Source organism: Pipistrellus kuhlii, unplaced genomic scaffold (assembly GCF_014108245.1).
Source record: "Pipistrellus kuhlii isolate mPipKuh1 unplaced genomic scaffold, mPipKuh1.p scaffold_m20_p_4, whole genome shotgun sequence".
In the NCBI taxonomy this organism is placed as follows: Eukaryota; Metazoa; Chordata; class Mammalia; order Chiroptera; family Vespertilionidae; genus Pipistrellus; species Pipistrellus kuhlii.
The window spans coordinates 73,619,350-73,646,810 of NW_023425540.1; the positions used below are offsets into that span (position 1 = coordinate 73,619,350).

The following is a 27,461-nucleotide window of genomic DNA, read 5'->3' on the forward strand; positions in this document are numbered from 1 at the left end:
CCAGGTCTTGCACCCTCACCAGCTGGGGACCTCCTCAGGACTGGCCCGTGCCAGGCCTCCATCATTATGCCATTACACATTTGCCAAACTGAAGTGAAACACTATCTCACTTTATCGGAGGGGAAACAGTGTTTCAGAGGTTAATTCACTTCTCAAGGATTATGGATACTAAGGCAATGGAAAGATGACTGATGCCAATTTAGCAAATTTATTCATTTAACAAGTGCCATTGAATGCCCACCCTGGGCCAGGCACTGTAGTGGGTACCTTCGTGGACATACACAAGACTGTGCTGGTGCCCCCCCTCCCCTCCTCGGTCTCACTGCAGAAATCACAACCTCCCCCAATACAGCCAGGTTCCCGTGCTTAGGGGACACGAAGGTGAGTCTGAGCCAGGCTCTGAAGGGGAAGGATGATTTGTGTGAGAGGGGAAGGGGGCAGCATTACTGGTAGAAAAACCAGCAAGGCCAAGGCTCAGAGGTTAGTTTACCAAGGGGGAAAGGGGACACAAAAGCACAGAGGCCAACCACAGCCAGGCTCCTATGGGTGCTGGGATTCATTTATTCCTTACCTCTGGCTGCCACTTAGCCCCTGATCCCCACTCCGGGGGCTGGACCCCGCCCAGGGAAGAAGGGCTCAGGGTTCATCTGCCTCCGAGACCCAATTTTTGCAAAGACGTGCTGGGAGCAAATCACCAAGAACCCTGTGTCATTCATTTATCACCATCCCCTTTGGCCTCAGGACAGCTCCGTAGGATCCGGAGTTCCAACCTCCTCATCTCTTCCTGTCCAGTGCGAGTCACCTCTTCCGCGAAGGCTTCCTGGAACCTCCCCGTCCCTCCCCCGCCAGCTTCCCAGGCTCCCATCTCTCCCAAAGGTCCGGGCCATCCTTGTGAGCAGAACAAGGCTAAATTAAAGGGGTCTAGAGGGCCAGCACCGAAGTGGGTGTGGGCGCACCGGGACACCTCCAAAGCGGACCCCTGCGAGAAGACCCGGAGGCTCTCCGCGGTTCCCGCCCGCCCGCGCGCGGCCCGGCTCGGCGCCGGGGCCCGAGAACCGCGAGGCCGCGCGCGCGCCCGCCCCCGCCGCGCCGGCCCCGCCCTCGGGCGCTCTCCCCGGCGCCGGCCCCTTTTGTTCCCTCCCGGAGCCGGGCCGCTCGCTCCGCTCCGCTCGCTGCCGGGCTCGGCCAGGGGCGCGCAGGCGGCGCGGGGCTGCCGGGGCCGCTCCTCCTGCTCTCCCGCCGCCGGCACACGCGGCACGGAGCCGGGCCGGGGCGCGATCGCGGTGTCCGGCGCCGCAGGGCTCGGCGGGGCGGGGTGGCGGCGGGCTCGGGAGCGGCCGCAGCATCCTCTCCCCCCGCGGCGGCGGCGGCCCGCAGAGGAGGAGGAGGAGGCCGGCGCCGGCCCGCCGCCCAGCCTGCTGCCGAAGGGCGAAGGTAGGCGCAGCGGGCAGCCTGGAGGAGGGGGCTCGCCGGGCAACAAAGGGCCGAGGGGTCGGGGGCGGCGGGGACCCCAGCCCGGGCAGAGGCCCTGGGACATCGTCGGGCGTGGAAGAGGCAGCGCGGCCGGGGCGGGTGGGTGGGCGTGAGCGGAGCCCATCCTGGGATGCACCCCAACTTCCCCGTGCCTGCGAACGGGGAGGGGTGCTCTGGCGGTGGGAGGCGCTGGCCGGGCTGCGCGTCCCCGTGGCGAGGGCATCGTCAGCACCTCGTTCCCCCATCTACAGACCGGGGTTCGGCACATCTGCTGGGGCGTGGGGAGGGCGCTCATCCCCTCTCCCAAGGGCAGGGCGAGGGCTCTGGGCTCACCGGCCCGAGGGGCACATCCTGGTGGGCGCGGCCTCCCAGCCCCCTTCTGCAGACCCGGGGTCTGGGAGAAGCGCCTGGCTGATGCCCTTTGCAAAACTTGGTTGAAGTGCCTAGCAGAGGAGGTTAGGGGGAGACTGGGGCAGGGCGGCTTCCCGCAGGGGGTGTCTCCCCCCCAACCCCCCTTAAGCTGGCGCTGGTGGCTGGTGAGGCAGCAGATTTTCTGCCCTTCCCAGAGGGAGGGGCCGCAGCCGCCACCGAGGATGCTTCGCTGGGCCTCCAGGACCCGCCCGTTCGGGGCCCTTCAGGCGGGGCCTGGGTGGGGCGGGTGCTGCCTGGGCACTGCCACGCTGGCTCTAGCCCCACCCCCTCCCTGGAGACGATGGGCAGAGGGGCACCTTGTGGGGCGTCTCACACACACACACACACACACACACACAGCGGCCCATCCCCCAATCTTTGAGATCCTACCTCTCCCTTCTGGGTGAGAAATGGGAGTCCAAATGAGGGGGTGCTGGCTGTCCTCACCCTTGTAGGATGCCCAAGGAGGCTAGTGGCCTGGCCTCCGCCTGCTGACAGTTGGAGCGGGGTACTGGGAGCACCACGTGGGGCTGCCTCATCTCGCGTGTGTGCCTCACACTCCCCACCAGTTGTAATGTAAACAATGAACTCCTCATTCACCCCGCTGCTGTCACCTGGCCCAGTTGTGCCAGGGGCTGGCAGGTACCCAGGTCTGGGGGCATCGCTGCCACTAGGGATCACCGCCCATCACGGAGCGAAGTGGTGGGGGAGCTGGGGGCAGAGGAGGGACACGCAGAGGGTGGGGTACATGGAGGGTGGGGTGGAGAGGAAACTTGATGGAGCCCATTGCAGAAGTTTGCTGCCACGATGCCAAATGGGCTTCAGGCAGGGACATGGCCTGGGCAGGGCCTGGAGTCAGAGAAGGGGGCAGGAGTCCTGGTAGCTGCTGGGTTAGGGGGGCAGTGAAGGATTTAGGTGAGGGGCGTGGGGTTCGAGGCAGCCGAGTTCCGCTGAGGGAAGGGATTGTCTTGTCCTTTCTACTTTCCCCGGTGCGGCCCCTCAGATGCCTTCCTCCAAGAGGGGTGAGCTGGGATGCTTTCACCCGCAGGCCTGGCCCTCAAGGGGTGGTGGGCTGCATCTCTGTGGAGGGGTTAGAGATGGAGAGGAGTTTCAGAGGCAGAAGAGCCTGACAGAGGGCGCCTGTGGGAAGCTAGGCACTCAGGGGTGCCCCTGCAAGCCCCCAGGGCCGCCCAGCAGGCTGGGAAGATGCTGCCTAGAATTTTGCACCCAGATCCTGAAATCCCAAGTTGGGGATTCACCCTGGGGCACCGATTCTTTTCCAGCATCTCCTGTTCACTGAAGTGGTTATGAGTTCAGATACTCGGGCCCCGAGAGCCTGGGTTCAAGTGCCAGCTTTGCCACCTACCAGTGACAAATCACTATACCTCTCTGCCTCATTTTTCCCATCTATAAAAACGAGGTTACTCATGCTATTTACCTGTTAGGGTTATTGAGAGAATTGAATCGATGTGTGTGAAGTATGTTCACTTGATGGAGACATGGCCAATGTTATAATGTTATTGTGGCTGTGCCTGATGGCCCTACATTCTACACACACACACACACACACACACACACACAAACACGCTTATTCCCTCTTCATCTGTTTGTCCACTGTCAGGTAGTCCTGTCTATTAGCCCTGCCCAGGCCCTGTTCTCTGCCTCACTGCAGCCTCCTTCCCTCCATTCCCCATCAGCCCTCCTCTCTGGTACCCTCCCTTAGCAATGGGAAGGCCACCATCCCCACAGCTCTAGCCATCCGTGTTCCCTCCACTCTGGTCCACATGTAGGGACAGTTCCCCTTTGACCTTCCGTCCCTGGCCCTGCCGCCCTAAAGATTGACCTTTCCCTTTTGATGCCATCTACTCTACCTCTGCTTCTCTGCCTAGAGGAGGGGAGCTTCGTCTTGACCCCCCTGGTTCCCTGCCACCGTCGTCCCGGTTGTTTTAACAAAATACTGCAGACTTTTACACAACAGAAACTTATTTCTCACCGTTCTGGAGGCTGGAAGGCTGCCAGTATGGTCGGGTGAAGGCCCTCTTCCAGGTTGCAGCCATCTCCTTGTATCTTATGGTGGAAGGGGCCAGGGAGCTTTGTGGGGGTCTCTCTTAGAAGGGCACTAATCCCATTCATCAGGGCTCCATCCTCATGACCTAATCACCTCCCACAGGCCCCACCTCCTAATACCATCACATTCAGCATTAGGCTTCAATGTATGAATTTGGGAGACACAAATATTCTGACCATAGCATCTGGCCGAGGGTTCTTGAGGGGAGAACATCGGTCTATGTGTAGGTTTAAAATAAAACACAGTACATTTGAGTGTATGCTAGGACCTTTTCTGAGCTCTTTAAATGTGTTAGTTTTTGGACATCTTCATCACATTCCCTGTTTTTAGAGATGAGGAAATCCAGGCAGAGAGAGGTTTTCCTGTTTGCCCTCCATGCATTTGTTAGGCACCTACTGTGTACCTAGAAGACACGCCACCTTCGCCATTTGACCTGAAAGCACGATTTGGCCATGCTGTCTTCAGACTCCTCCACCTCATTTGCTCAAGTCCAAAGTCCAACTGCTCTCCGACTCTCAGGGCCCTGGCCGGCGGTGCCTTGCCTTCCCAGCATGCTATCTGGTGCTGGCCCTACCCAAACCGGCCTCACCTTGTACACTGGGTAGTGGGCATGGCTTGCTGATGGGCGGGCCTGCCCTTGATCGGGAAGGGGAGCAGGCTCTGACCACCTCTCTGGGACCGTTTTGCTGCCAGGGTCAGATACCTCCTCCAATCAGGTTAAGTGAAAGGAGCGTTGAGAGGAGGGGAAGGGCACTTTGTAGCAAACAACTGCAGGCAGCCTGGCTCCCCCAGGACTCGGGAAGCTGGCAAGCAACCCTTCCTCCGGCTTTCCTCTCTCCGCTGTGGTTTCGTCTTCTCCACCTCTCCCGGGCATCTGTCCCCTCTCTCCCTGTGGGCTCGCTGTCTCTGGCTTGTTGGTGTGGCTGCCCCATATAGTGGCTTCCGCTTGAGGCCACGGGACCTCCCAGGAGCACTGCCCTTGGTCTTGGGGTGCCAGAGAAACCAATTGGCCCGGCCTGGGTGACTGTGTCCGCCCTGTCCACTCAGCCGGGGGAGGCAGACCCTGTGGCCTCTAGGACGGGGTGGGGGGCAGTGCTGGGCACAGATGCTACAGTGTCCGCTGTGTGGTTTATGATGCATGGTTTGCTCTGGGGAAGGGTGGGCAAATGGGGTCTCACCCTCCTTGAGAGCTCATGGTATGATGGAGGAGGCACACCCACAGCTGATTTACCAAAATGCCACAGGACACGAAGTGTGGGCCTCCGCCCCTTGGCACTGGGATTCCTTGGGAGAAACTGGAGTTTGCTGATCTCCCGGGAGGACAGGATGGCTGTGCCTCATGCGTCTCCGGGGCCCTGGCTTGGAGCTGAGGAGGCGCCTCCCTTCGGGTTCCTATTTCCAGTGTAGGGCCTGCCCTGTCCCCCCACTCCCTGCTCTGAGCCGCGCTGCCAGGGTCAGCACACAGACACAGTAATACAAAACCCATGGTTTCAGAATGAAGCGCTTCGGAATGAGAGCGAAACGGTTCCCTTCTGAATGGAAAGCAGAGCACGGCAGGTGGTTTTTCTTAACGAGGCTTAAATGCGGGGCCCTGTCCACTTGCTGGCTTCCGTCTTCACTGAGCAGCCCTTGCTCCGTCCCTGGAATTTTACCTTTGACCCCAGCTGCAGCCAGAAAGACTCCCACTCCTCTTCCACTTCCGTCTTTGCCTTTTTGCCCTCTTTGCCCCGAGAGGGTGGGGTTTCAGGCTCACAAGGAGTGCCTGGTCTGCCAGCTTCCCCTCCCTGTGGTGACAGCCGTCCTGTGGGTGTCCAGGGCTGATCTCCTGCTTGGACCCTCCCTGGGCCCAGCTCTTCCCTGGGGTGCCCCACCCTCGCCCCCAACATGGGGCATCGAGGATGGGTGGGTGGCTGTGCAGAAACCAGCCTCTCAGCCCTACCTGGTTTGACTCGGTGGGTAGAACGCTAGGCTGTGGACTGAAGAGTCCCGGGTTCGATTCCCATCAAGGGCACATCCCTCGGCTGCAAGCTCGATCCCCGGCAGCCCAGTCTCTCTCTGACTCTCTCCCCCTCCTTTCCACTCTTCCTAAAATCAATGAAAAGCTGTCCTCCGGTGAGGATGCCCCTGCCTCTCAGGGTGTAGGGAGCACAGTGCACTTCAGCTTTGGACCCTGCCTTTGAGAAGCTTCTACTGAGTTAGGAAGACGTCAGCACCCAATTGGAAATGGAAACAAGATCAGCGCCTCTGAGGAGCATTGGAGGGCCAGGGTGGAAGGGTCATGCCCTGGCGGGGTTGCAGGTTGTTCTGGGAGATACTCAGGTCCAGGGCCGGTGAGGGGGCCTGGGCTCCTTGGAGGACTAGGACTGGGCTGTGTCTGGAAGGAGGGTGAGCTGGGGGAGTGAGGAGGCCTTCCGAGGGCAGAGGAGGAAAGGGAAGGAGGGTGGTGGGAAGGCTCAGGAAGGAGCCATGTCTGCGTCTGGTTGTAGGGCCTGTGATGAGGAAAGGAGGAACATTTGGGTTTGGGGCTGCCCTCTGTCCTGATTCTGCCCAGGTCCTTTTCACACGTAGGCTGTTCCCTTCATAAATTCGCTTGTTTGTACTTCGGCCACTCAGCGGACACTCAGCTTCTTTCAGGCCGGAGGTGGTGCTGGGCTCAGGGAGCTGGGAACGGAGGAGGGGAGACATCCGAGAGGGTCACGTGTGGACGCTGTCTGATTCCAGAAAGGACTTGAGGTGATTTGCAAAGATAAACGCAGTGTAACTAGATGGGAACGCAGGGTAGCAAAAGCCAAATGATGCCCAAAGGGGCCTTGGCACCCTCTGTTGGAGGTGATCGGACCCTGAGCTTTCCAGCGGCTGGACCTGAGGGGGACTTTGTAGCGTCACCCTGGCTCGTGTAAGGCCACGCTGTGTATAAAACAACGGCCTGAGCGAGGGATAGCACCGCCAAGTAGAGCTGGATGGTGTGGTCCTGGGACAGACAGATGTCCAGGATGCAGAGGGTGGGAGGGAGGGCAACAGCCGCCTCTGATCCTTCTAATCCTCCTCCTGGAGCGTCCAGCCAGCAGCTGTGGCCGGGCTGCTGCCTGCAGCCAGCCGCTCCAGTGTCTCATGGGCTCCAGAGGTGGACGAGACCCTGTGAACCAGGAGCCAGACTGGTCCCTGCCCCGAGAACCCCCACCTTGCGAGGCGGTGTGGGGGGTCTGATACAGGACTGTGCGCACCCACTTGACCTCAGGAGTTGGCTAAGGGATAGAAGAGAAGTACTAGAGGCATTCCTGGCAGATGGTGTAGGCCCTACTGGCAGTGTTTCCCAAAGTGTGGTACGCGTACGCCCAGGGGTACGGGAAGAGTTTGGTGGGGGTACGCGTTGCACCGGAGTTTGCTGGGGATATGCACTGCACCGTGCTTAGCTGCACCTAATTCTACGTTCTCATGAGTACGAGGGGTACTCAGCGTTACAGAAATTATAGAAGGGGTACACATATGTCAAAAGTTTGGGAAACACTGGTAGGGTGTCTAAGGAGTTCTGAGGAATTTAGGGGGGCTGAAATGCAGGGCTCAGGAAACAAGGCCAGGGCAGGTGAGGGCCAGGGCAGCGGGCAGGAGTGCTGCAGACTGTGGCCTTGGCACTGAGGGGCCGTGGGCTGTCCTCATAACCTTTCGCCTAAATCTTTGCCCTTGTCTCTCCCACCCCCATCCCCATCCCCCGACCTGGGTTCCTGGAGGAGAGTTGGTCTTGGTTCTGAGGAAGTAAAGAGAAGTGGTTCAGAGCGCAGGCTCGTGGCCAGGGGGCCCGAGTTCCCATGAGACCTCTGCCGTTCGTCAGTTGCATCACCCTGGGCAAGTGGCTTGACCTCTCTGGGCCTCAGTTTCCCCATTAGTAAATTGGGTCTCCTAATAGTATCTTCCCAGGACTGTTGCACAGATTAAGTGGGTTAATTTTATAAAAGCGGTTAGACCGGTGCCTGGAGCAGAACAAACATGATAGGCCTGCAGCTGCTGACGCTTGAGCAGTTCAGCAGGGGGAGGGTCTCATCCCACCCCGAGCACACAAGCGCAGAGGCAAGGACAGTGAAGAAGCAGAGCCCTTGACAGGGAGAGGTGTGGGCACCGGCGCCCTGGCCTTATGGCGGGCTGGCCCTGGGAGGTGGAGGTTGACAGTAATAACAGTTGCATGAGTTTGGGAGAGCTTCCTGTGGCAGCTGTGCCGCCTGGAGCAGGACCCTGCTCCTAGAGCAGGCCTTGGTCTCTGCTCAACCCCCTCTAGTGGTGGGGGCTTACTGCCTCTCTGCTGGTGGGACCCGTAGCGGGTGAGCACCCTGTGTGCTGAGGGCGTCAGATGTGCTGGGTGCTGGCCTTTCTGCAGGATGCGAGCCGCTAGAACCTTGTATTGCTCCTCTCTGTCCTTCCCAGACATGGCTTCAGGCCAGCCGGTGAGTGCCGGGGGGAGGGGGGGGAGGGGGTGTGTGAACAATCTGCCGTGGGCCTTCAACTGAACGTGAGGAGGATAAGGGTGGCGGAGGAGGGCATTTCCATTCATTCACTGTCTGTCGGTCAAACTTTCTGAGCTGTGTGTGTGCTAGGCGCTGTCCTAGGTACCGAGAGCCCCGCTGTGAACAAGATAGGCAAAGAACCTGCCCCCTAAGCTGCTGCCAGTGACAGTGGAGGGGTGTGCCAGAGGCTGAGAGGAAGGGCCCTCTAGGGAGAGGGCACAGCATGTGTCAAGGCTGGAGATGGAACAGTCTGTATGGGTGTGGATAGGCGTTGGGCATTCTGCCAGAATTTGGTGGCTGGGGATAATGGAAGGCAGGGGTTGCCTTTCTGGAAGCAAAAAAACAACCACCACATAACTTAGAGGGCTTGCAAGTGACTCACCGCATGTGTGTCATCAAGACCCCTTTTCTACACTTCCTTCCTCTGCCTTCCTGCAGCTTTGGGTTGCCCTTTGGAGATGTAGATGGTGCCCCGGTCTTGGTTCACCCCCCTGGCTGGGTCATGCCTTCTCCAGGCTGCCACCGCCTGGCCCTTTCTTGTGGGCCTTGATTTACCGCTCCACCCAGAGCTGGCTGGGCCCCTCATGCCACACAGGGGCCAAGCCGGGACCTCGGTGGGCTCAGCCTTCCCACCCGCTGCAGGGGAAGGCTGCTGTGCGGAAGGAGGCCCTGTGCTGACTCCTGACCTTCTTTGGGGAGGTTGGTGCCTGGGCAGGCTGTTCAGTGAGTGCAGCACCCCTGAGGGCCACGCTCTGGGCCCTTGAAGTCCAAGGGGCTCGGGCCTCCCCCAGGGAGCTCACAGAACTGTGGAGAGGCGGACGCTCAAGTAGGTCCACATGGTTAGGTGCCACCAGCGGGGCCAGTCTGATGGGAGGGAAGGTCCTGGAGCAGCAAGGACCATCCCTACGTCCTCCACTCCTTCCCAGGAAAAATTTTAAAACTTTTCATTGCAGTACAACCTCCGCACAGAAGGGTGCCCCTGTCCTCAGCGCACTGCTTGTGTAATGACTGAAACAGCAGCCAGACCCGGCATCAGAACCTGCCAGCTCCCAGAAGCCCCTCTTGTTATTACGTCCAGTCACTATGCCTGGCCCAGCATGACCCCTTCCCTGATTTCCAACGCCATCAATAAATACACGCTGCCTGCCCTTGAACTTCATTTTAAATGGAAGCATAAAATCATACTCCATGCACTACTGTATTTCCAGCTTTTCCCCACTCCAGATTATAATCCCACATTGTTACCTGTGGCTGCAGTTCATTCATTCTCATCGCTGTGTTTAATTCAATTGTGTAACTTTATTTACACACATGACTGAATGACAACTTATTGAGTCATTCTCATGGTGGTGGATATTTGGGTTATGTTCAGTTTGGGAATATAGGAAAAGAACATGTCTTTGGTACACATGTGTACACATTTCTGTTGTTACACAGGCTGGCGCATGTATGGTGTTACCCTGATGACTACTAGAGGTGGACTTGTTTATTGGTCTTTTGGATACCCTGTTGTTGTGAAGTGCTTTTGCTGGTTTTCAAACGTGGCTTGGCAGAGTTCTCTTTCTATTCTGAATGTGAGTCCTTTGTAGAATCCAGGAGTTTTCAATGTCTTCTCCTCCTCTGTGGCTTTCCCATCCCCCTTCTCTCAGTGGTTTCACTTGATGCACAGAAGCTCATCTTGTCCAATGTATCCATCCATCTTTCCCTTATCTCTAGCACTTCCTGTGTCCTGTTTAAGGAATCTGTGCCTACTCCAATGTTATGAAGTCTTCCATGTCTTCTAAAGACTGGATCAATTTAACTTTCTCCTTCAGATCTGCTGTCCACGAGGAATTGATCTGTATGTGTGATGTGAAATAAGTTTATTACTTTCCTTTTGCTACTATAACAAATGACCACACTCTTTGGAGTTTATTTATTCATTTTGAAATATATTTTTATTGATTTCAGAGAGGAAGAGAGGGAGATAGAGAGATAGAAACATCAATGATGAGAGCAAATCATTGATTGGCTGCCTTCTTCACGCCCTTTACTGGGGATCAAGCCTATAACCCAGGCATGTGCCCTGCCTGGAATCAAACCCAGGACCTCTTGGTTCGTAGGTCAATGCTTAATCCACTAAGCCACTATAGCCGGGCTCACACTTAGTAGTTTAAAACAGCATCTTACAATTCTGGAGGTCGGAAGTCTGAAATGGACCTCAGGCTACCGTCCGGATGTCAGCAGGGCCTCCTTCTTTCAGAGGCTCAAGGGAAGAGTCTGTTTCTTCGCCTTTTCCAGCTTCTAGACACGGCCTGCGTTCTTCAGCTGGTGGCCCCTGCCTCCGTCTTCAAAGTCAGCAATGCTGGACTGCGTCCTTTGCACACTGCCATCTCTCTGGTTATCCACCTGCCTGGATATTACAGGATGATCTTCCCATCTCAGGGCAGCTCATTAGCAACCTTCATTCCACCAGTAACGTATTGCCCTTTGCCATGTAGACACGTTCACAAGTTGTGAGGGGGCCGTTACTGGGGGGGGGGGGGGCATTATTCTGCCAGGAGGATCAGGCTGGCTACACAGTTGACCCAGCACCACTTACTAAAGACCTTTCTTTGCCCACAGGTCCTTTTTGGTTACTTGTGCAGGCTGAGTTGGACAGAACCCAGGAGATGAGGTGGCTTTCCTGCAGCCCCCTGGTCTAGAGGTGCTGGATGGAGCTGCCACAGAAATCCGAAGGGGATGGGCCGTCATGAGGGACGCACTACTGGGTCACTCTCCTGGCCTGGGAGGCAGGACACGGGAGTCCATTCCTTCCCTTGTCCTGGCGTCCTCTCAGCAGGGATCCCCTTGCCCCACACAGGTTTCTTCATTTGGGACTTGGACCTCAGTGTGCCGTTCACTTGCTCTGTGACCTTGGGCGAGTCTGCGCTGGGCCTCAGTTTCTCATTCTTTGAAATGGGAATAAAGCTGGGTCAGAGGGCAATGTGAACTGTGTTGTTCCCAAGCCTTTCTCCATTGGGAAAGGTGGGAGACTCCACCTGTCAGAGCCAGGCTGACGCCTCACCAGCATCTTGGGCCAGGGGCAGGAGGGCTGCAGTTGTGTGATTGGCAGGCCTATGGCTCTTGGGCCATAGTGTAGTTCGGAAACTTACCAGCTGTGTGTGTGTGTGTGTATGCACAGGCGTGCACCTGCATAAGGCAGGGGAATATACTGATGACCTTCCTTCCCCTCCCTACACCTGACACAGCCTTGATCCCCTTTGTTCTTGGCTGGGAGACAGGATTCCTCCAAACCCGAGGGAAGGTGGTCAAGTCCCGTGTGTCCAGCTCAGGCTGCACTGGCTGTTCCCGGGCTCTGCAGTGGCCCCAGGCTGTTGGCAGGACAGGGGAGGTGCTGACTTTACAGAGTGGAGCTGCAGCCCTGAGCTCGGAGGCTGTGACCATGGGGAGCCTGTGGGACCGGAGCCAGACGCTGGACACACTTGTGTCCCAGCTGCAGGTGCCGGAGCAGATGGGGCATTGGGCTGGTCTGTCCTTCCCTGGTAGACCATGAGCGTCCCTGTGCTCTCGTCCACGCTGCTGGCACAGTGTGCTCTGCTCTGCCACACCGTCCTTCCAGCTCCCTCCCGTTCTCCAAGCCCCATCTGCTGCTGGAGCCCAGCTCAGCTCTGAGGCTTGGGAGGGTCCCTTCTCCCAAGGTAAGGAATGGCTGGCTCTGGATGGCTGCCAGGCCCCCTGGTACTCCTAGGGCAACTTGGGACCCCAAGCAGGGTCCACCACCACCCCATTCTGGGGCCCCCTGTCCCTACCCCAGCTGGCGAGTGTTCTGAGCGTGTATGGCCCTGGCTGCAGCTCCCCACAAGGCTTCACTGGCCCAGAGTGAGCTGAGGGTGGGTGTTGGGACAGGGGCCTTGGCAGATAGGCACCGCCATCTTCCTGGCTCTCCCTGGCTGGAGGGGCCGCTAGCCTGAGGCTCAGGGCTTTGGCTTCTGACTCAAGCTGGCAGGACTCGAGGGAGCCCGTCCCAGCCCTGCCCTGCCCTCTGCTTGTGCTTGGGGATTCTAGCGTTACCACTGGTGCAAGTTCCTAAGTGCCGGTCAAATGCAGACCGAATAAACCTCCCTTCCAAGCTGGATGGGACGGGCGGGAGGTGCCAGCTGGGAGTAGGCTCGTGGAGACAGTCACACACTTCCCTGGGGCCTCTGCTGGATCCGGGGTTGGGATCGCACTGGGTTTCTAACGCAGGCATGGCTGCTGGGGGACCCGGGGGAGCAGGGCTAGGGGTAGCCCATGCCAGGCTCACATAAGAACTCTGCTTCCGTTTGGGTACTTTTGGCCTGATGGCCAGCACCTGTGGGGGTCCTGTTTGGGGACTGTTTGCTCTCCCCTCCTCTTTTTTTTTTTTTAATATATTTTATTGATTTTTTACAAAGAGGAAGAGAGAGGGATAGAGAGTTAGAAACATCGATGAGAGAGAATCATCAATCAGCTGCCTCTTGCACACCCCTTACTGGGGATGTGCCCGCAGCCAAGGTACATGCCCTTGACCCGAATCGAACCTGAATCGAACCCGGGACCTTTCAGTCCGCGGGCCAACGCTCTATCCACTGAGCCAAACTAGTTTTGGCTGCTCTCCCCTCCTCTGGTGCCTGTCTTGTTTTTCGTTTAAGAAGCGAGTATGAACTATTTCAGGCGTTCGATAAAGGAATAGGGAGCATGCAGTGAACACCCATGTGTATCCTGCAGGACTTAGGAAATCAGTCTTTTAAATAGAAACGAAGCCCCAGTTGCTCCCCCCCCCCCTTGGCCCTGTTCCCATCCCCAAACCCGCACTTCCTGGCTGTTGCATGAAGAGCTGCGATGAGCACCCTGCCGGGGCCCCCCAGGGTGCGGGGCCCGGGTCCTGGCTGGTCTCCTGCCCCAGGCTGTGCCCCCCCAGCCCACACGCTCTCGCTCCGTGGCCTTTGTAGCACTTGGCATCACCGGGCTTTTTGACTCTTCGCCCATCTGATTGGGTGGGAAATGGGAGCTGCTTGCGTTTAGACGCGCATTTCCCTGAAGGCCGGGAGGCCCAGCGGCCGAGCCGGACGTTCTCTCCTCGAAAGCTGCCCTTTCCTGCCCTTCTGTTGTTGGGGTGCCCTCAGTGTGCTCCCTGCGATGCCTTTCTTCCTTCTCTGCAGCCTCTCCCATTGCATACCAGTGGGTGCCCAGGCCTGTGCTCCTCACTCTCCCAGCCTCACCTGCCCCCAGGGACTCCCCCAAGGGCACAACTTGTTTCATGCTCCCCTTCCCCCCCTCCCCGCCAGGGTCCCTCCGTCACCTCGCACTTCCAGCCCCTGCCTTCTTTCTCTTGGGTCCCTCCCAGTGGGTCCCTCCCAGACTGAGAGGCTCTGCCACCTGCTGGAACCCTGGCTCCCCTGTCCCTCGCTGTTTGCCAGCCTCTCCCCTCTCCGTCCCCTCCAGCCTCTGCCTCTGTCACAGTGCAGGCCTCACTGTTGCCCCTTGTCTATCACAGCGGCTTCCGTGCCCTCACTCCCTCCCTCACCCCCCTCAGCTCGCGAGAGCGGTTTTGCTAATGGGCACACCTGCTCTGTTCCCCATGGCTCCTCACCCCTCCAGCCTGATGCCTGGAAGTAGGTGTGAGCATTGGGGTGCCCAGTGGGTAAGGCTAGGAGAGCCCATGCCACAGCCACATGAGGGCTCCCCTTTAGTTCCGGTAGCCCCAGCCTGGTGGCCGGTCCTGGAAGACCCCTCTCCTCCCATCACCGTCCTTCCAGCCCCTGAGTCCCGCCCTCCACACACAGTTTAGCCACCAAATCCTCGGCTGTTCAACTGACCTGGAGGGGTGCGGTCTGTGCCTGGCTGGTTCCACGTGCCCCCAGTCTCTGGCCACCACTCCCTGCTCCCTGTTACAGAGCCTGCCCCCTCCCCACCCACCCCAAGGTGTCAGTTCACCTCTGGACACATAGTCCCTGCATTCTGGGCACAGGCTCAGGAGGGGAGCAGGGAGCATGGAGCCCTGACTCCAGGGCCCCTGATGGAGAAGGAGGAGCCGCACAGGCAGAGCTGCCCCTGCCGGGGTGAGTGTCCGTGAGGCCTCAGCCAGCAGCAGCGTCCTACCCAACACCACCCCTCCCTCCCCCCGGCCGGAGGCCCTGGCGGGGAGCCAGGCCCGCTCCCCCATCAGTCTGACCCGGGAGCCCCCTTCCGGGGGCCGCCTCGCCCGCCCTCTGGGCAGGCTGGCACACGGAGAGATGGGCTTTCCACTGCCCTATTTGGCACAGCCGTCCTTCCGTCGGGCCGCACCCTGGGCCGCTGTTTGGCAGAAAGTTCTTGGTCCTCATCTGCACTGAAACTTCGGTCCCCGTCTCCCGGGGCTGGGGGGGGGGGGTGATGGCGGGGGGGGGGGCAGCAACTGAAATGGAAACCCTGAAATGCAGCCGGTTTGTCCTCAGTAAATGGTAATTGAGGGCAGCACAAAGGGGGCCTGTTGGTCTGAATGCCACCCGCCCTCTCCCGCCTCCCACCCATCGTCTGGGCCGGAGTCCCTGGGGGAGGTGGTGTGGGCATCCCGGTAGCCTGACAGGAGCTGCCCTTCCCAGCAGCCCCTGAGTGCCAGGCACGGAGGGGCGGCTGTGGACTTTCCCCCCATTTCACAGGTGGTGACACTGAGGCACTGGGCCAAGCTCCCACAGCCACTCTGAGAGTCTGGGGTTCGGACCTCCCCGAAGCTTAACTCCACTTCCTCTGATCTCCTCCCCCCCCCCCCCCCCCCCCCCCCGCCGAGCGCGGTGTGGCCAAGGGCCAGTGTATCACCAATTTATCACCGTGTCTAGCTTTTTCCAAGAAGCCCTTTCTCTTCCTCTCTCCCAGGAACTGAGCTGAGTCACAAAGGCCAGTTTGCCCCAAACCTCCCCCCCATTCCTCGTCATCATTCCTCATCTCCCCTCCCCCATGCTCCCCAGCTCTGGAGGCCCTGGGTAGGTGGGGGTGGGGAGGGGGCTGCTTGCTTCTGCTCCCTGGCCGTCCCCACACTCTCAGCCGGCGGCTGGGACTGAGTCAGTGCTGCCTGGTCCTGCTTCTCGTCTCCCACCAGCTCCTCTGTTCCCCTTTGTCAGCGGGGCACGAGGCACGTGGACACTGTCTCCGGAGGCCGAGGGTCTCACAAACGTTATTCCAGGCCTGGGCCGGGCAGTGTGCGGGGAGGGCCGCACGGGATCTGGTTTCTGAGCTGCATGTAACTTTGGGCGAATCCCTGAACTTTCTGAGCTCCGGATGCTCTCCCTCTGCGATGAGCGCTGCCCCCTCAGGGCTTGTGAGGACTCACAAGGCCACATTCCTGCGGGGCCTGCTGCATAATAGGCTCTTCATACTGGAGGCTCCTGGGATCATCAGGGCGACCGTGGAGCCTCTCCTGGGAGGCGTGTCCACGGGGATTTGTCCTCTGGGCCACCGCAGGCGTGTGCTCTCCGTGGAGTTTCCGGATCATGGGCTCTGGGCCAGACATCATGCAGGGGCCGAGTTCTCGAGAGACTGTGGCCCCACCTGTGGTCCGCGAGCTCTCAGGAGGCAACTGAGAACAGTATCTTCTCTCCTAGCTCAGTGTGTGTCCTGAGGTTTTTGTAGGGCAAAATTCTGGGAGACTTCCTGGAGGAGGAGGTGGAGGAGGAGGCATAAGGTTAGGTGTCCTCACAGGCGGTTGGAATGGGTGAAGCAGGTGGGAGAAGAGGCGCAGGCAGAGTGGGAGGCGGGGAAGTGTCAGCTGTGTGGTCAGCAGCAGCACACCCGGTTGGGGAGCTTCTAATGCAGGGGCAAAGTTATATAATACCTGGCCACCGTCTCCAAGGGCACCCTGGCTAGTGGAGAGGTCAGACCAGCGACATGAAACACCATGGCCACAAGCTACTCAGTCCTGAGTAGTGGGCCCTGCAGAGGCGAGGGGGATCTTCTGGGGCTCTTCCCTGCCATGGGCCAGCATCATACATTTACTCACAGGTGCTCTGTCGAGCTCCTATAGGCACCCTTGTCAGAACTAAGGGCACCACAGCCTACAAAACAGACCCAAATCCCTGCCTGTGTGCAGTGGAGAAAAACAAAGCAGGGTCAGGGTGGGGAGGGCTGGGTAAGGAGTTGCAATCTGAGAAGGGAACATTGGAACAGATGCTTAAAAGAGATGAACAGCATTTGAGGGAAAAGCATTCCACGTAGCGGGAACAGCATGTGTGAACGGCCCTGAAGCTTAAGCGTGTGTGTGACTCAGGAGCTGCTGAAGGCTCTGAAGGTCATCGCACTACGATGGAGACCCTTTGAGGATTTTTAAAAATATATATATTTTATTGATTTTTTACAGAGAGGAAAGGAGAGGAATAGAGAGTTAGAAACATTGATGAAAGAGAATCGTCCATCAGCTGCCTCTTGCACACCTCCTACTGGGGATGTGCCCGCAACCCAGGCACATGCCCTTGACTGGAATCGAACCTGGGACCTTTCAATCCGCAGGCCAACGCTCTATCCACTGAGCCAAACCGATTTCGGCGAGGATTTTTTAAATATATATACTGTATATATTTTAAGTTGAGGTTTAATTTACTCATTTTAAGCAGATGGCTTGATGACTTTTAATCTAAACATACAGTTATGCAGCCATTACCGCAATCCAGTTTTAGAAACATCTCTTCCCCCCAGGAAGTTCTCTCACGTGTGTTTTCAGTCAGTTCCTGCTCCCACCACCAGGCAGCCGCTGATCTGCTTTCTGTCTATACTTTTGAAATTTTATATGAATAGAATCATACAATATGTATTCTTTTCTCTCTGATGTCTTTCACTTAGTTTAATGTAGGTAGAGGCTCATCCATATTTTTGTATGTGTATTTTCTTCTTATTACTGAGTGCTGTACTATTGTACAGATATAGGACTGTTAGAATTTATATATACATACAGAGGCCAGTGCACAAAATTTGTGCATGGTGGGAGGTGGTGGGGGGAATCCCTCAGCCCGGTCTACACCCTCTCCAATCCGGGACCCCTCAGGGAATGTCCAGCTACTTCTCACAATCCGGGACCTCTGGCTCTTAACCGCTCACCTGCCTGCCTGATCACCCCTTTCTGCTCCCCTGCTGCCCTGATCGTTCCTAACCGAACCGCCTCTGTCTTCCCTGCATCCAGGACCCATGATTCCTTTCTCTGGCTGGTTGCAGGCACCTGGGACCTGGGAGGGACCCGGGCTTCCCTCCCTCTGGCCAGCTGCAGGCACCCGGGACCCGGGCCAGCTTCGCATGGGCCAGCCACAGCCGCTGGGGACCGTGGGCAGGCAGTTTTGCCTGGGCCGCAGCCCAGGTGCCCGGGACCACAGGGCGGGCGGCTTGTCCCTCTCCCGGGCTGCAGGCACTGCTGCTGGCACTCAGACCACAGGGCGGGCGGCTTGTCCCTCTCCCGGGCTGCAGGCACTGCTGCTGGCACTCAGACCACAGGGTGGGCAGCTTGTCCCTCCTGGACCGCAGTGTGGCTGGCCCCCATTTCTCCCCCCAATGTTGAGTGTCTGAGCTAGTCAGGCATGAGGGTGTGATGACCATTTGCATATTAGCTCTTTATTATATAGGATATATATAATGATTTCGGAGAGGAAGTGAGAGGGAGAGAGAGCAAGAAACATCAATGAGAGGATCACTGATTGGCCACTTCCTGCATGCCCCACATTGGGTGGGGATCGAGCTTGCAACCTGGGCATATGCCCTGACCAGGAACCAAACCGAAACCTCTCAGGACCTCCCAGTTCTCAGGTTGCTGCTCAACCACAGAGCCACGCCATGTTTGTGCATTCACCAGTGGATGGACCTTTGGGTTTTTACCATTCCTTGGTTATTATGAATAAAGTAGCTATGAGCACTTAAAAATAAATCTTTAGCCGAAACTGGTTTGGCTGAGTGGATAGAGCATTGGCCTGTGGACTGAAAGGTCCCAGGTTCAATTCCGGTCAAGGGCATGTACCTTGGTTGTGGGTGCATCCCCAGTGGGGGATGTGCAAGAGGCAGCTGATCGATGTTTCTCTCTCATCAATATTTCTAGCTCTCTATCCCTCTCTTCCTCTCTGTAAAAACTTAATAAAATATATATTTTTAAAAATCTTTGTATGGATATATGTCTTTAATTCTCTTGGGTGTTTGGGTAGTATGGAAGGTATGTAATCAACTTTTTAAAAAATATATATTTTATTGATATTTTACATAGAGCAAGGGAAAGGGACAGAGAGCTAGAAACATTGATGAGAGAGAAACATCGACCAGCCTCCTCCTGCACACCCCCCCACTGGGGATGTGCCCGCAACCAATGTACATGCCCTTGACAGGAATCGAACCCCGGGACCTTTCGGTACACAGGCGACGCTCTATCCACTGAGCCAATCTGGTTTCGGCTGTATTCAACTTTTTAAGAAACTGCCAAACTGTTTTTCCAAAGTGGTTGTACCGTTTTTCATTTCCACCAGCAATGTGTGTGTGCCAGTTTCTGTGCATCCCCACCGGCACTTGGTATTGTCCGTTTCCTTGCTGTTCAGCCTTTCTAATTGGTGTCAAGTGGTATCTCTCTGAGGTTTTGGTCCTTACTGCCTAGTGACTGATGATGTTGGTCATGTCTCCATGTGCTCATTGCTGTTTGCGTATCTTCCTTGGTTAGTGAAATGACGTTCTGTTTTTTGTTCATTTTTTATAAGATTGTCATCTCATCAGTGAGTTGTAAGAGTTCTCCGTATGTTCTGAACACAAGTCTCTGTTAGATGCATGATTTGTAGTGTTTTTTCTCTGAGGGTCCTGGGCAGAGAAGGGGCCATGGGCATGGGGAGGGGTCCTTGCACCAGGCTTCAGTCCCAGCAGCACACTCTTTGCCTCCGGCGTGTGGGCTGCATCAGGGTTTCCTAGGTCAGAGGGTTCCCTGGCTAAGCCACAGGAACAGGAAGCTTGTGTGGCCACCCGCAGAGTGGCCACCCGCTCGCTGTCACCAGAGACCACCCTCACATGCCCTTGTTGGCTCAGCGTGTCCCTGTCAGGCTCGGGGGTGCCAACGCATCCTAACCAGGCGCACAGAGACGTCACAAACTGGGGGGCAGTTCCCCAGGGAACGAGCTTCCTGGAGGGCCAGATTCCGGGGAGCTCTAGCCTGACCATGTGTCTCCAGGCCCCAGAATTCCCGGGGTGTCAGAGTCATGGGTCAGGGGACGGTGGTGTTGGGTTTGAAGGCTCCAGGGCAAATCAGGGTCAGCAAGAATGCCCCGTGCTCCTGCCGGCTCACCGGGGCACGCAGGCGGCAGCACTGTGCGCCCTGGGGGAGCTCATTTTCCTCTGTTCGTATGGCTGGCAGCCCCGTGTGAGGAGCCGGTCCTTCCCTTGGCCGATCGTCCCAGGACCGGGTAGTGGTGTTGCTGGCTCATCTTGGTGGCCCGAGAGCCGATCTGAGGACACTGTGAACTCCTGTCGTGAGCGTTGTAGTTGGCTTCTGTATTAGTCTCTGTGGTTGCAAGCAATGGTGTCCCCAGGTAGGTGTAGGCAAAAAGAAAACGATGCATATGTGTGTATGAGGATGTGTTGGCTGATGTAAGCAAGAGGCTCAAGGGACCGTCTTCAGGCTCAGCTGGATCCAGGCCCTCCACATCCAGCCACTCAGCCCTGCTTTCTCTGTGTTGGCTTCGTTCCTGGCAGCTCTCCCAGGTGGTAGCTGGGATGGCCCTGCAGTTACTGGTGTCCATCCCACACCCAGGCAGCCCTGGGGCGATGAGAGCACCTCTTCCTAAGGGTTCCAGCCAGAGTCCAGGCCCTGATGCTCCTCAGATCACGTGACTCCCCCTCAGCTGACCACTAGTGGCTCTGACCAGGTCTGCATCGTGTCTTCTCCAGGAGTGTGTGCGGGGTCAGCCCACATAAGTCACGTGGATCCAGAGTGGAGATCGGACGTACGGCTGGACAGGTGCAGGGTTTGGCATCCCTGATTGTCAGAGTGGGGCGCCCAGAGGCTTTGATTTCTCTTTCTCAAGGTCCTGAGGGGGGAAAGCTCTCATCAGAACCCTCCGTTCGTCCGTGGTGCTCCGCCTTCCCTCTCCCCACTGGACGGTGTGCTCCGAGGCAGAGGCCCGGGGCTCCGGCAGGACGGGGCCGGGCCCATGGGGGGGCCTCTGTAGACAGGGGTGCAGGAGAGGGTGTGCACATGGGGCATCAGGGGAGGAGGCCTGGGGACGGTGGCCTGTCCTCTGTGCCTTGGAGACGGGAACTTCCCTTCTCAAGGGTCCCCTTTGTCAAATGCTAGCGCCCCAGGCACCGTGTGCGCTACCCCCTTCCCGTTTCAGTCATACAGGCAGGGAGCTGTCACGGTGCAGGGTAGGCACGGGGCACGTGAGCCCATCCTGGTGCGGGATGAGGCCTCTGTGTGTCTGTCCCTGCACCGGTGGAGGGGGCAGGTGCGGGAGGGTGAGCCCGGGAGCTGAGGGAGGCCTGCGCGGCGAGGCAGAGCAGTCAGCTGGGTGATGAGATTAGATTAGGGGTGTCGAACTCAATCAGAGAAGGGGCCAAAATCTAAAATCCAGCCTAAATCGCGGGTCAAATGGTGTACTGAACAGTCATAAACTGTCATTGTGATGGAAACGCAGCGGAGTGCAGCGATGACAGCGCGGTGCGGGCCACATTGCAAGGCCTGGCGGGACGGATTTGGCCCGCGGGCCTTGTGTTTGACACATGTGGATTAGATGCTTGTCAGCCGGCATCAGGAGGGGTGTGAGGTATTGGCTAGTCCTGGAGTCTGGGGGCTGGGGGCGGGGATCTCACTGGGTGGCCATGCGTGTCAGAGTCCACAGCAGCCTGTGCTCTGTGGTGAGACACACTGGGGGCCGTGCAGGCCCTCGGGGCCCTGGCCCGGGCTTTCTGGGGTTCACACAGCATTGCTGTGGGCCCGAAACCAGTTTGCTCCCGATTCTCGCCTCCTGGGCCCAGGAGGTGGGCATCTAAGAGAACGCGGCCAACCGCTGAGTCCAGCAGGCCAGGTCCCTTGTCCTGGCAGCACCACTGCCACACTGGGCCCACCCTTGCCGCCGCGGCCCCGTGCCTCGGTTCCCCGTGCGGAAGGAGAGGGGTGAGGGCGGTCTGTGCCTCACGGCGGCCGCGGTGTTGGAGGCCTGTGGGACGCTGTGATGGGATCCATCTCATTCTCTCCCCGCAGGAGCGTGACGATGGCGGGGAGGACGTGACCTGCGCGGGCCCTGTCCCGCCCGCCGAGTGGCACCACCATGCAGAAGCCCAGCGGCCTGAAGCCCCCCGGCCGAGGGGGAAAGCACTCGAGCCCCATGGGCCGGACGTCCGCTGGGTCAGCCGCCGCCTCCGCCACGGCGGCAGCCACCGGCTCCAAGGAAGGTGCGCAGGGCCCAGGGTAAGGGGCTGGGGGGGGGGGGGGGCGTGGATCGCCCTGGGGAGCCGCTCTGGGACCGACCCCGAGGCCAGCAGCACGTGGACATTCCTCTTTCTGTCTGACCGTGCGTGGTCCCTTCAACAACTACCGAGCGACAAGCTCCGATGCACGCCGACGTGCGCCGAGCCTGCTCCTGCTGCCCGGCCCGGGAGGCGGGGGCCACTGCGGGCGGGAGAATGGAGCTCCGGGGAGGCCCGGCGTCTTGCCCAGGGTCACTCAGACTCCGCCGCCTCGCTGCCCCCATTCCTTCCCCTTCTGGGACCTGAGATGGTCCCCGTGGAGCCAGCCCCGTTTTCCCATCAGCCTTCTCGTCTGCGCGCCCCCCCCCCCCCCCCCCCCCCCCACACACACACACACCCCCGTACCGTGCCCTTCCACCTTTCCTTGTCGGACCCTGGTCTTTCTGTCGGTGGGCAGAGGGCGCCCTGGAGGAAGCCCGAAAGAGCGTGGCCCTGACCGTGGGGGAATGTGCTGGCGAAGAGGAGGACTGGCAGGCCGTGGAGCAGAGCGTGGGCAAAGGCACCGAGTGGGCTGGGCTTGGTCGTGTTGTGGAGGCGGGGAGGGGGGAGGGAGATGGGATGGCAGTGGCAGTGGGTGGCCCACTCTCCGGATGGCAGGGCACCAGCCAGCCTGACCCTGACCCTCCTCTCTCCTGGAGAGAGCGCCCTGGCACCTCCGGGTCCTTTCCTCACTGCTCCCTCCTGGTCAAGAGGGGCCTGAACGTGGCTCTGACCCAGGTCTGATGTGCTCTGCCCCTGAGTTACTGAACCTCTCTGAGCCGCTAATGGGGCCACAGCCTCTCCGATGAGATCGCGCCAGTGAAGGAATGTGAAGTGCCGGCAGGTACAGAACTCATTAAAGAGTAATTTCTTTTCCCTCCACCCATCTGTAATCTCATCCCAGAAAAACCGGACCGCGATAAAGGAAGAAACCGGGACGTAATCACGGCCGCGGCTGTGCCGGTTCCCTCCCAGTCTTCTCTTTGTTGTTTAGGAGTTACGTCACGGGGCTGCCCACATCTGCATCCTCCTCTCCCACCTCCGATGGTGCCCGCAGTGTCTTTGCGTCCTTTAGAGCAGCTGCGTAGCGGTCCCTCCAGGGAGGGGGATGGAGCACATGGTGTGGCGTGCTGGCTGCCTCCTGTCACACTGCACAGTCCTCTGGGAGCCCCCAAGGGTGGGGCCCCCCTACCCTGCAGGGCTGTTCCAGAGAGAGGAGGTGCCACTCCATGAACGTCTGATGGATGACATAGCCATGCCCTGTGCTCCATGTGGGCGTGAAAGGCTGCAGCTGGGCTTGGTGGTGCCCTCCCTCCTCTGGCACCAGCTGCCTTTGCAGACTCCCAGGCTAGGGGAGAGCTGGCAGAGGCTGCTGTGAGAGGGGAAGGGAGACTTGTGCCACCCAGAGCTGCTTTTGTCCCTGCTCGTAACAAGAGTCTCTGGAGAGGAGGGGCGGGTGGGAGCAGCAGGGCAGGGCTGTGCACCCCACCTCGTGGGCCCCTCAGACTGCCTTCCCCACCCCCTAGAACTGGCCATCTGCTCTCTGAGGTGCTGCCCCCATCAGAGGCTGGGACCCCGTGTGAGGGCAGGGGCCCCTGAAAGGTGAGCCTGGAGGAGTCCAGCCCTGCTGGGGATGGGGACAGTGAAAAGCTGGGATCTGTTTTGGGAATCGGCCGTGGCTGCCTCCCAAAGCATGAGCTCAGCTTCCTGGCAGAGGGTCTAGCCAAAGGCGGGGCCTGGCCTGATGCCCTGCCCCTCTCCCGGGAGATGGAGGTCCCAGGAGCTGTGACAGGGAGCAGCAGAGCCAGGGGGCCGTGGCAGGGGGTCTCTCACATGAGGAGGTGGCCCAGAGGTGGTATCTGGGACATACCTGTGGGCAACGGCCTGGGTGAGGAGCAAGGTCCAGGGCATCCCAGCCGGACAGGACAGAGCACTTGGAGGCCGCTCTGGTCAGGAGGTCAGGGAGGGTCTGGCTCAGGAGGAGACGTGGGTGCAGAGAGCTGAGTGACAGGAGCCAGCCCAGCTGAGGTTAGAGGAAGAACATCAAGGCAGAGGGAACAGGCCCTGAGGTTTGAGATGTCTGAGAACCAGAGAGCAGCTTGAGTGGGCAAGGGGGGTGATCACTAAGGTCCAGGGCATGAGTTAGGGCCCAGATGGAAGTTGGGGAGCTGTGCCTGGGGCCACGGGTTGGGGGCGGGGGGAGTGGTTGGAATATATCCTGGGCCTGAAGGAGAAAGGGGTTCAGGCCTCCAGGCTGGCGGCCCAAGACTGCTGCTGGCACACAGCCCTCCCTCGGGGTCAGGAGCAGCCTGCAGTGGTCGGCAGGGTCCGACACTGCCCTGCAGTTGTAGAAGAGAAGGGCCCTTAGCCCTTAGCCCTTCCACGAGGTTCCCTTCTGAGCCCAGGTCAGGGCGGGTCAGGCCAGGTGCCCATTTACCCCAATAAGAAGGGCTGATGGCCGAAACCGGTTTGGCTCAGTGGATAGAGCATAGGCCTGCAGACTGAAGGGTCCCAGGTTCAATTCCCGTCAAGGGCATGTACCTTGGTTGCCGGCACATCCCCAGGGGGGTGTGCAGGAGGCAGCTGATCGATGATTCTCTCTCACTGATGTTTCTAACTCTCTATCCCTCTCTCTTCCTCTCTGTAAAAAGTCAATAAAATATATTTTTAAAAAAAGAAAGAAAGAAAAAAAAGAAGGCTGACGGCAGTGGCCTGGGGAGGACTCGGCCGCTGAGTGAAGGGACAGGCCGCAGCCACGGCCGCGCTCCCCTCTGCCCTGGCTCCGATGGGCAGGCGGGTCTGGAAGGACCTTTCCCGTCCCTCACTGAGTGGTCCTCTCCAGGAGGGACAAAATTTGACACTTGCTATATCACAAGCAGGCTCTGCATCAGTCATCTTACCACCTTTCTCATGAGCATCCCAGTGAGGTCACTGCTCTTCTCCCCGTTTTAAAGATGAGAAAACTGAGGCTTGGAGCTCTCAGCTACGTTGCCCAGAGTTACAAGGCCAGAGGGCGATGGGGCTGGAGTGGAGACTCAGGCTAGGCTGGGTCTAGAGCTGGCTCAAGCCACTGGCATCTGAGGGGGTGGCTGGTGTCCCAAGTTCAGTCCCAGCTCTACACATTCAGCTCAGACCCCAGACAGGTGGGCAGAGTGGGCTGTCCTCACTAAGCTGGCCACACCTGTCCCCTCATGTGCCTGCAGCCTTTCCTCATGCTGGGGCCCAGGACACAGGAGGTCAAGGAGGAATGCGTGGATTTCCCCTCAGACAGGGGGCAGGCTGCTCGGGGCGGGGTTCACCCCTTTATCTTGATCCCCGCAAAGGGCCCACCTGGGGCTGGTCCCAGACCTTCTAGTTCTGGCTGACTGAGTTGGGCCTGGATACCCCTGGGTGTTCCAGACATGGCAGCCAGCCTGCCCTGCCCCAAGAGGGCCCCAGAGCTGGCCTCTAGTCCTAGACACTGACCCACCCCAGCCCAAAGGGTTGTCTTTCACCTTGGTACCCCTGCTCCCTGGGAGGGCAGGAGGCACCCTCCCCGTTGTAAGTGACTTGTCCCAGATGCTGCACCAACCTGGACAGAACCGGGGCTCCCGGGCCTGCAGAGCCAGACCGGCCGGCAGCACTCACTCGCTTCAAGGTCAACCTCCCTGGCTCTCCCTGACCACATCCTAAACTTTTTAATGGCATCAGGATGGGGAAAGCCAAGCCGAGCTTTCCGTTCCTGGGCTTTGGGGGGAGGGGCGTCGAAGCCTCCTAATGCTCCTGACGTCGCTGGTATTGATCCCGGGGGTGGGGGCCCAGCCGCCGGCACTGCCTGCCCCGGTGTGGCCGCAGCAGGCTCCTCCATGGGCAGCAGGCTCTGCTCTTTCCGGGGTAAGCCACCCCCTTCCTTCCTCCCCGGGTCCCCGGCCGAGTCTGTGGGAGGTGGCGTTACCCTCCTGATCTCGGGGGAGAGGGGATGGCAGGGGCTTCTGGGTTCCTTGTGGCTCTGGAAGGGTGATGAGCAATCCCTGGGGCGGAGGCCCTCCCCGCAGTGGCTGAGAGCCGTCCCTTCTCCCGGGATGCGTGGTGGAGGCAGTGCAGCAGGGGAGGCAGGGCCGGTGGGAGCCAGACGGCTACCTCGGTCAGGCTGTGCTGGGCCGGGTGGACTCAGCGCTTCCTGAAGGCCATGCTGGCCGGTACCCTCAGCACTGACCTCAGGGCAAACTGGGCTGGGGGCTCATGGTGGCGAAGCCAGGCCCCCTGCAGGAAAGCATGGAGACCTCGTCCCTTCTCTGTGGCCTGTGCCTTGAGCACCTGCTGGTGAGGAGCGGGAGCTGAGAGCAGAAAGCCGCTGCAGGGGTTGTGGGCGTTTATGTGTGTTGCTTTGGGGCCACCGGGGAGGGGAGTTCAGCGTCACGGCCGGCCTGCATTTCCGTCTGGGCCTGGGCCCCCGAGGATGGGGAGAGGAGCTGGTTCGGGCTCCACCTCCCGGGGCTGGGGTTCTGGGTGGGGTGCAGGTGCGTATCCTGGAAGGCAGACTGTGCAAAACCAAGGAAGATTGGAGCCCTGGGGGGTGGCTGCCGGTGAGGGCTGTTGGAGCTGGTCTGATGGGCAGGCAGGGTTTCCTTAGTGACACAGAGGAAAATGCTGTACTGTAAGGCCAGGCGGCCCTGCTCTGCCTGGGACAGCCCTCGTTTACACCTGTGGTGTTGGCACGATGCTGGATTAACAACGCCTCCTTTCTCTCCCAGGTGCCTGGTTCTGGCTGATGAATCATGTGGTTTCCTTATGTATAGCTCTTCCTAAGTGGTCACAGTGCACTTTAAAGGCTCGGAAAAGTCCTGCAGCATCGTAACCCTAACTTTGTGTAAGCCACTGGTTCTCCAGCTTGCTTGCAACTTGAGATTAATTTTTACTTTTCCTTATACCCATAACTCCCCGTGGAACTGTTTCCTGTGGGCGTTTAGGAAACTAACCAGCTCCTGGCGGGGCCAGATCCCAGCATCGCGGGCTTTGTTCCCCCGAGCTTTTCATGGCAGGAGCAGGCCTCACAGCACGTGTGTCTCTGGGGGTTCCTGCAAAGCCCCTGTGTGTTCTTGTTCAGATTGCTTCCTTTCTGTCCTGTCCATGTTTCCAGCCCCAGCCCCAGGCCTCCGTGCCTCCGTGCTGTGTGTTGGGGCACTCTGAAGCCTTGCTTTCTCATCAAGCATCACATCAGAAACACGTTTCCTGGCGAGAATGATTTTTAAAGGTGGCCTGATACCGTATTTTTTGGACCATAAGATGCTCCGGACCATAAGACGCACCAGTTTTTAGAGAAGGAAAATGAAGAAAAAAAAGATTCTGAAACAAATAGTGTCCTAAAATATTTTATGTGCATTAAAACCCAACATCACAGTCATAAACACATGTAATCAACCCTGTAAAGTAAACAGCAGCATTTAGAACCATTTTAGAGCCGGGCAAGCACACAGAGACCACACAGAGCCGGGCAAGTAAAAAAACTTTTTTTTTAAAGTATATGTGTAGGCTATATTTGGACCATAAGACGCAGGGACTTTCCCCCCCCCCACTTCTGCGGGGGGAAAAAGTGTGTCTTATGGTCC

The 27,461-nt window shown here is 58.5% G+C and overlaps 1 protein-coding gene across 9 annotated transcripts in view; it reads left to right on the plus strand.

Moving 5' to 3' along the window:
• The first annotated feature begins 1,290 nt into the window (after positions 1–1,290).
• CLIP2 (CAP-Gly domain containing linker protein 2) overlaps positions 1,291–27,461 on the plus strand; it is a 64,357-nt gene continuing 38,186 nt past the window's right edge. For all 9 annotated transcript variants that reach the window (XM_045571202.1, XM_036409283.2, XM_036409279.2 and 6 more), the window contains exons 1-2: positions 1,291–1,434; positions 21,629–21,819. In XM_045571202.1, coding sequence (XP_045427158.1) covers positions 21,696–21,819 — 124 coding nt within the window. In that variant the 5' untranslated portion in view covers positions 1,291–1,434; positions 21,629–21,695. The remainder of the gene's footprint in view (positions 1,435–21,628; positions 21,820–27,461) is intronic.